This window comes from Nuphar pumila, chromosome 4 (genome assembly GCF_984573655.1).
Source record: "Nuphar pumila chromosome 4, dmNupPumi1.hap1.1, whole genome shotgun sequence".
Classification (NCBI taxonomy): domain Eukaryota; kingdom Viridiplantae; phylum Streptophyta; class Magnoliopsida; order Nymphaeales; family Nymphaeaceae; genus Nuphar; species Nuphar pumila.
The window spans coordinates 28,466,339-28,475,024 of NC_143252.1; the positions used below are offsets into that span (position 1 = coordinate 28,466,339).

The window sequence follows — 8,686 nt, forward strand, 5'->3', positions numbered from 1 at the left end:
ATACAGATCTCTCCTTGACAATCAAATTAGTAAATGTCATCTTTTGAATCGTCCAATTCCAACAGGTAAGCAAATCATTTTACAAATATAACAACAACTACGCCTTCATCCCAAACAACTGGGGTCAGCGATATGAACCAAAAAAGAAATTCATTTTGGGTCTTCCACATGAATCCTTTTCCTCCAATCATTTATATCCAATGCCATGTCCTCGGTGAGGTTCAAAGCATTCATATCCTTTCCTATCATCTCCATCCAAGTATTCCTAGGCCTACCTCGACCTCTTTTAACTAATATATTTTCCCATTTCTCCAACCTTCTAACGGGAGCATCATTAGGCCTTCGCCGAATATGTCCAAACCACCGTAAACGATTCTCTCGCATCTTATTTTCAATGGGTGCAACACCTACCTTCTTACGTATATCCTCGTTCCGAATCTTAAGGGTTAAAAATCAATGGCTCAAAAATTTTCAATGTTAGAATGTTATAAAATCATATTTTTTGTTAAAAAAAACATAAGTCAAGGGTTAGTTTCCTAGCAAATTGAACATGCCAAATACATTTGTATGGCCAAATTGTTCAAAAACAATGTCTAACACTAGTGCACATAGGGCATGCACACCCACCCTCTCTTTCTCTTTCTCTCTCTCTCTCTCTATATATATATATAATTTATTTATTTATTAGAATATGATTTTATAGATCCTAAATTTTTAAACCAAAATTGATATATACTAATCAGAATTAAATGTATTAACTTCTAAATAAGAATGTATTCATCAATAAATGTATCTTATCACAAAAAAACAAGTAATTGAAATTGACGTCAATTATAGTTCATACACTTAATGAAAAATTAATAGTTAATTAAGTATTACAAATAAAGGAATGCACCATGTAGTGGAACGTAACATTAATAATAAGAGTCACTTAGTACTTTTAGCTAGGAGGCAAACCTAAATCTATCCTATTATATTAGAGCAAAAACTTCAACATGACTGCTTGACAGTGGCTAAGACTAATATAATATAATATGTTAAAAAGAATCCTTATGTCAAGATCTTTGGTTTGCTTAGTCAAAATAGCAACAATCATCTTTACTAACTTTTAAAGATTTGTTTTCACAAACTAACAATAAAGAACGAAAAGTAAACCACAACCCATAAATCCTTCAAAAGTAACGATTAATTATAATATTACAAAGCTTGTTTAATTGACTAAATAGTCATCAACAAATTTGACAATAACAGAATGATGAAAAATAATTGTCCATGTGACGAGTCAGGTGTGAATTGGTGGGTTTGTTATTTTAAGTTTGATAAACTTATGTTTAAAGACCAATCCCGAGAGAGAGAGAGAGGATAAAAAAAGACTTATGCCTAGATGGCATTCCATATACAAGACTTTAAATTTTTAGAAACTTTTACTTGAGATGTAAACATTTCGTGGTTATTTGAGGTCACCTATGCAACATGTTACTTAATAACAAAAAAAAAAAAGAGTTATATTTTTTAAAAACAAACTTTTTCACGTTTCATTCATAGCCTTTAATAAGACTCAAAATTTGTGCATATTTTGTAGTAATGAAAAAACTTCTCCATTTTTCATTTATATTTTCTCTTTAGAGAATAATATATAACTTAAGTCCACAAACTTTGAAACATGATGCTTGGACATCAGGCAAGATGTGTCTAAGTGGTGTGAAATTTTAATATTATACATAAGCTAGACTCACAACAGTAAATGCTTATATTGCATCCAATAAATGTTTTTTAGTGAATTTTATATTCTCTTTTAACTATTAACCAAAAAACACATCAAAATAAATAAAATCAAATATTAAAAATACTCTAAACCAAACATAATACATCAATGAAATCTTCATAAAGTAAATTAGGCCACAAATTCATGATATTTTGAATATAACATATTAAATGTTATAGTATAAACATCTTTTTATATTCATCTTTTATAGTTATTTATGAAACTAAGTGTATATATGTGATTTACATGTTTCTATTAGTAGGAATCAGCTCTTAGATGGCATGATCATGACATGTGTATATATATATATATATGATTTTATAAGACTTAAAAAATCAATAGCCTAAAATGTGTGATGCTTTCTCGGATCATATATTTGTGTTTTTTTCATTGAAAACAAATGATTCAAAAGTGGATCCCCATTACTTTGGACATGCTGAATCCATCTATGAGTTTCGAATGGATCAAGACAACATGCACCATAGAGATCAAGAGGTGTTTGTACATAAAAGCATTTGTAATAATAGATTACCCATAAATATTTTATTATACTTGACCACATGTCATATTATAAACATTCTAAACGCATAAACAAGAAAATGAGAGCAAAAAATGTGACTTATTTTTTTCCTAAATAACATTTATGCCATGTGTTTTGAGATGTAATAACAAACTTTGTTGGGCATTTATGTCTTTTATTTTTAAAAAAGCCTTAATTTTAAAATAATTGAATAACATTTACCAAGGTAACCGTTCAAATGGATAAGCTCTACCTTATTTATTAGGCAAAATTGAACAGTTACTATTTAGATAACATCTCTTTATCTCTTTATGTAATCTTTTCATTAATTTGTAAAAAGCGAATAAAAACTCATTATTTTATACATGTTTCTTTTTTCCTAGTTTTGTCGAAATTCAAACCATAGTGATACATATTGCAAGATTTATGAAAATCTCGTGATAATATCGTGAGAAATTGCCTGAAAGTTTACAACTTTGTAATTTCTCACAAGATTTTCAAAATATCACAAGATTTATGAAAAAACATAAATACCATGATTTAAATGTAATATTTATGTTTTAAAAAGATACTTATCTTGAAAGACCATGTATTTTTATTTTTTTTAAAATATTGATATTTTATTATAAAAATTATTTTTTTATTGCTGAGATTTTGCCAAAAAAACATGAGATTTAGGAAAAAATTTCAATTTCTCACGAGTTTTTAAAAATTGAGATTTTGCCGAAAAAACTTTTTGTCACTATGATTCCAACTCGTCTACATATAACTGACCACCATGTATATCCCCATATATTTATTATAAAAAGAAAGACAACTTCTATAACATGCTGCTACTTTTTTCTCTTATCTTTTTTCTTCTCTCTTTATGGATTTGCATATAGAAATTCTGTCTTTTTTTTTATTGTTATGCGATTCTTCCATCCCCATCCCCTTCCCTCTCTCTCTCTAGAGTTTTTTGTGTATAATTGTCTTATATAATTTTTGATGCATGATTTGTCATGCTTGTTTTCAATAAAAGTTAGATCTATTGAGTTGGTTTTTTATTTGACAGAAAACAACATGATTTGTCAGTTCAATTTGAAGTTTTTTGGTTGAAGTTTTGAAGGTTTTTATGGAAGAGTTAATTTTCTTTGATCTTATATTTATTTAAGTTTTGGCTTTTGAAATGTCTCAGGTACACCATCTTTATGGTTTTCTTTCATTACAAAAAGCCACTTGTATTTTAGTTTAGTTTTCTGTAAAATACAAATGTAACATTTTACTTCAGCTACAGGGATATGTTTGTTTCACAAGATGACCCATAGCAAAGCATGCTCAGGTTACATAACAAGATTGTCACTAGGGGATGCACAACGAGCCAAGCTAGTTCGAGCTCAGCTCGGGCTTGACTCGAACACATTTAAAAAATAAATGAGCCAAGCTTGAACTCGAAACACATAAACGAGACCAGCTTGAACCGGCAGTCCAGCTCGAATAAGCTCGATTAGGCTCGATTCATATAGTTATATGAAAAAATTAAATTTATATATTTATATCCTTTGTTCACTTTATTAACCCAAATATGTGTCTTACCTTAGTAGACAATACATTTGTCTCTTTTTAAGAGACGCTAGTTCAAATCTCACTATTTGCAACTCTTTCAAAATAATATTTTACACAAGTTTCAAAAAAATTAATAACATTTTTAAATTAAAGGTTTTCAACTTGCGCAGCTCGACTCAAGCCGATCCGGAACTTGGTTGTTCAAGCTCGAGCCGAACTTGAACAAGCTGTATTCTTGCACAAGCCGAGCTGAGCCAGCCCAAGCTCGGCTCAAACCTGGCTCGTGTGCATGGCTAATTGTCACTAATAATTGTCATGAGGTCCACTGGGCTAAATTCAAGTAGATTTTTAGGTCAATAAGCCAATGTGAATCACAGACCCATACCAGCCTATAGATGAGTCAAGTAGTGAGTTTACCCGATCCACAAAAGATGTTTATAGAAATTATGGTTGGATATCGGACGAATTCGAAATATGTTAGTTTAGATCTGACTCAACGAACAAAACCATGTATTAGGTTCTTCAAATCCAATTATGGCTAACAATCAGAAGCTAATTAATCACATTGCATTATGGTAATCGGTATTCCAACCCGAGCTTGAGTCTCACTCAACACCACATTTTGGTGGATCCAGTTTGTATGATTACTTTACAAATCAATCCAAACACTCAAGAATTCTTACACGATAAGAATCACGATAAATCCCAACCCAAATCCAAATCCAAAGCAATAAATTTAATTCTAAATATGTATCTGAATAAGGTCCAATAAGAAAGAAATGAGTCCATATCCAAATTTTATATAATAATATTGGATCAAGGAAAAAAAGATTGGAAACAAGCTTATTTACATGTTCGATTAGATATGGATCCCCCAACATAGAGCCAACAGTAAAATTATAACCCCAATCCATATCCAAGTCCATAAATTCAATTGGGTGAATCTGAATTCAATTGGGAAACCCTTAGTGAAAAATTGTAATATTTTTATTTTTTTTGCACATTTAACCCTTCAGTTGTGACCTACTATTCTTCATATTAACTTTAGTGGAAGCTGACCTCTTGGATCATGTTTTTCTGATGTGTGTTTCAGATTTTATAAGGGTTGTAAATTCAACGGCCTACAATGTACTAAATTTTCAATCCTTAGAAAAAACATATTTTTACATGGAAAAACTATGATCCAAGGGTTGTTTCTTACTATTTTGATCGTTGAACACATCCATGAGGTCAAATTTGGTCAAAACAACCTCCTCTTAAGGGTTAAATGTGCTAGGGTTAATCGGGTCCACTATAAGAAAAACCATACTCGAACCTGATAAAAACTACGTGAACCAGACCCGAACCATACCTGATAAACCATATTTTTTTTATCATTTTTACATTGAAAAATTGTGGATCTTAATTGAAACTCGGGTTGAGTCCGAGTCTGGTATAAAATTTCACAAACTATACCCGGGTCCATGTATTAATAGAACCTTTGAGTTCAGACCCAGGTCTTATTATTTATCATCATAACCAGATCCTATAGGGTTTGGTTCAGGTCGGGTCTCGGTAAACCCAACCCGTTGATACCCCTAATTTATACGTTTGTTCTTTTATTAAGCTCCCATATGGTCCATATTATCGGAACACATGACCTCAGATCCGAGTTCAGAGTCGGTGGTCCGAACCCGATTCATTAAACCCAAAAAACCCTCAAATGGCAACATCGTAATATCTATAATGGCATCTCCGCAATTTATCGCTTTACCACGTCCCGTTCTCATCCGAAATCCTCGCGAGTCTCCATCTTCGAACGACGCGGATCGATGACGATGTCACCGTCAGCAGCCGTCGATAAGGTTCTGTCGATAAACCGTCATATATCTGCCACGTCATCGATCAGCGCCAGAAACTTTCTCCTCCAATTAAATTCGTCCTCTCATACGTATAAATAAGATTCCAAACCTCCTTCCCAGCTCACTAAATCATTCTGTTTCCCTCCAATTTTCCACTCTGCAATCCCTCTTTAGTTACCGGTCTAGGGTTTTTGTTTGTTCCCCACCTTTTCTTTCTATTCGTTCGTAGCGATGGCACCAAAGGCCGAGAAGAAGCCAGCGGAGAAGAAGCCGGCGGAGGAGAAGAAGTCGGTGGCGGAAAAGGCTCCGGCGGAGAAGAAGCCTAAGGCGGAGAAGCGTCTCCCGAAGGAAGGCGGTGCCGCCGGTGACAAGAAGAAGAAGAAGAGGGTGAAAAAGAGCGGAGAGACCTACAAGATCTACATCTTCAAGGTGCTGAAGCAGGTCCACCCCGATATCGGCATATCGAGCAAGGCCATGGGGATCATGAACTCTTTCATTAACGACATCTTCGAGAAGATCGCCCAGGAGTCCTCTCGTCTCGCTCGCTACAACAAAAAGCCTACGATCACTTCACGGGAGATCCAGACCTCCGTCCGGCTGGTCCTCCCCGGCGAGCTCGCCAAGCACGCCGTCTCCGAGGGCACCAAGGCGGTGACCAAGTTCACGAGCTCTTAGGGTTTCCTGGGGCTTCTTCTTGACTAGAGTTTTCTTTAGGTTTTCGAACTTATTGAGAATATCATCCTTGGCTTGTTTCTTTTCTTGTTAATTTGTCTTCGTATTTGGTCTTGAAGTAATGTAAAGGAATGACCTTGTTATCTGCTGAAATTGTGTTCATGTGTTGATGTTTCTTTTTACGTGGGTTGGGTTCGCACATGCAACTAGCAGTGAGTTCGAATATCATCTATGTTCTTGCTTCAGCAATACTTGGTTAGACGACCCAAACTATTGCTTAAACGATTATTTTTATTCCTCCCTTCAAATTGGCGGGCAATATTTTTGAATTCTTGCGATTTGCCAGAATAGAACCCCCTCAAATTGGAGGTTTTTTTTTTCCGTCAATGAAAAAAAAACTGTTTTGTTAGTGGTCTTCAATTTTCAGCTACATGAAGCTCAAAACACGCTCTTGATTAAATCCGGGTAACAAGTCAGGCAGTTCTGACGGTATACTGTCAGAGCTGCCTTGGATGCCGTTCTTCCATTTGATGAACGGCAGCCATAACGCCATCTGGTTTCTTTTGTTTCAGCCGTTCATTTCTTGAGCTATAGTTGTGGGACTCATCTTAGAAGCTGCCTATTCATCATCGCAAGTTCAAATCCCAATGGTATCGTTGTATATAATGGGTAGGAGTCTGCCTGACCCCAGCTTGCCTTTCAAAAAAAAAAAAAATACATGTAATTCAAAGGCTTTGAATGCCGAAAAAGTAAACCCCATTATACATTTTCATAGACTTCAAAGATCATGTTGCCCTGCCATCAACGTTAATGCTAACGATGCAAAACCATAATCAATAGCGGGCCATGCTACAAAAGCATACTGGTAACCCATGTTGCATTGCATGTGGAAAGGGGGAAAGGAAGACAACAAGGCTAGCCCAAAATCGTCTTCATATTATGCACACTCCCTAAAATTCACATATCAAACCAACCTATTCAACTTAAACATGGTGATCCTAGCTGAAGTTGTTTTATGGGTTACCACCGGGTCTTCAGTCATATGCCAACAGACATGGCTGTACTCAACATGATTTCATCGCCCAAGTCAAGAAGAAGGCAGTGGAAGCAGATATACTCAGACACCAAGGGAAACAACTGATGGCGGATTTAAAAGGGTCCCTGCAAGACGGTGACCTGAGGATGTGTTTGAATCACGGGATACACCTGAGCAGGGACTGACCGGTTCCTGCCTGAGTGGCATCTCATGTTTGATACGCGGGAAGCAACTGGTCCGGCTGGAACCTGTGGCTTCCCACCCCTTTTGTAACTAAAAGGGATGGGATGGAGTTCACTGGTTTTGGAGAAATGCCACCTGGCATGTCCAGGCGGCGTTTGTCCAGTGAAGCAAACGTGCCCTAAAATACAGAAACATCATAACCCTAATGGGCATATAACCGTTTGAAGTCATAGATAGGGATGCACACGAGCCGGGCTCAGACTCAAAAAGCTCAGCTTGAAACGAGTCGAGCTTGAAAGAACCGTGTACAAGATCTCGAGCCTGGCTCAGCTAAGCTCGAACCGCAATGACGACCACTTAATAAAAAGGGTTAAAGTGTGTAGAGGCGGGATATGATACAATCCACACCCATAAACATCCCCTCCTGTGTCCATAATACTCCAGCACAGCAAGAGTCCGGTCAATAACGAACTCACACAGTTTAACGTGTGAAGAGTCTGATCAACAAAGAATGCAATTAAAGGTTGCTGACTATTGTTTTTGATAATCATTATAAAAAACAATAATTACAGAGTTATCATTTTTTAAGAATGTAAACTTTTGAAAGTTGTTCAGCTTATAAATAGCCTCACGTGGATATCTTTCAATGCAATACAAAAAAAAGACGTTCTCTTTTCTCTGCTGAAGCTTTTACATGGTATCAAAGTTACGACTCTTTATCGAGCTTGAGATGGCTTCATCATTGTCTCTTTTCAGCCCTATGACCCAGTGAAACGCTATTGCAAGCCTCGATTAAGCTTAATCGAGACAACTATTTATTATGGAGATCTCAACTTGAGTCTATCATGATCAATCAGAACCTTTTTAAATTTGTTGATTGGTCATCTCCTCAACCAAAGCTTTTTATTACCACGTCAGATGGAGGTAAGATAGAATCCAAATTATCCTATTTGGACTCACTCCGACCAATTGACACTTAGTTGGATAAAAGCTACCGTTTCAGAAATTGTTATTGGTCAAATTATAAGAATCAAGACAACACGTGAGGCTTGACTTTAGAAAAATTATACGGGTCTCATTCTCTTTTAAGGCTCATGATTTTGAAGGACTTAACTTTCATTAAG

The 8,686-nt window shown here is 35.6% G+C and overlaps 1 protein-coding gene across 1 annotated transcript; it reads left to right on the forward strand.

Annotated features, from left to right (window-relative positions):
* Positions 1–5,807: 5,807 nt before the first annotated feature.
* Positions 5,808–6,496, forward strand: LOC149839754 (histone H2B). Its single transcript, XM_090002796.1, has one exon. It carries the CDS (start codon positions 5,903–5,905, stop codon positions 6,344–6,346), a length of 444 nt encoding a protein of 147 aa, XP_089858922.1. The 5' UTR covers positions 5,808–5,902; the 3' UTR covers positions 6,347–6,496.
* The last annotated feature ends 2,190 nt before the right edge of the window (positions 6,497–8,686 follow it).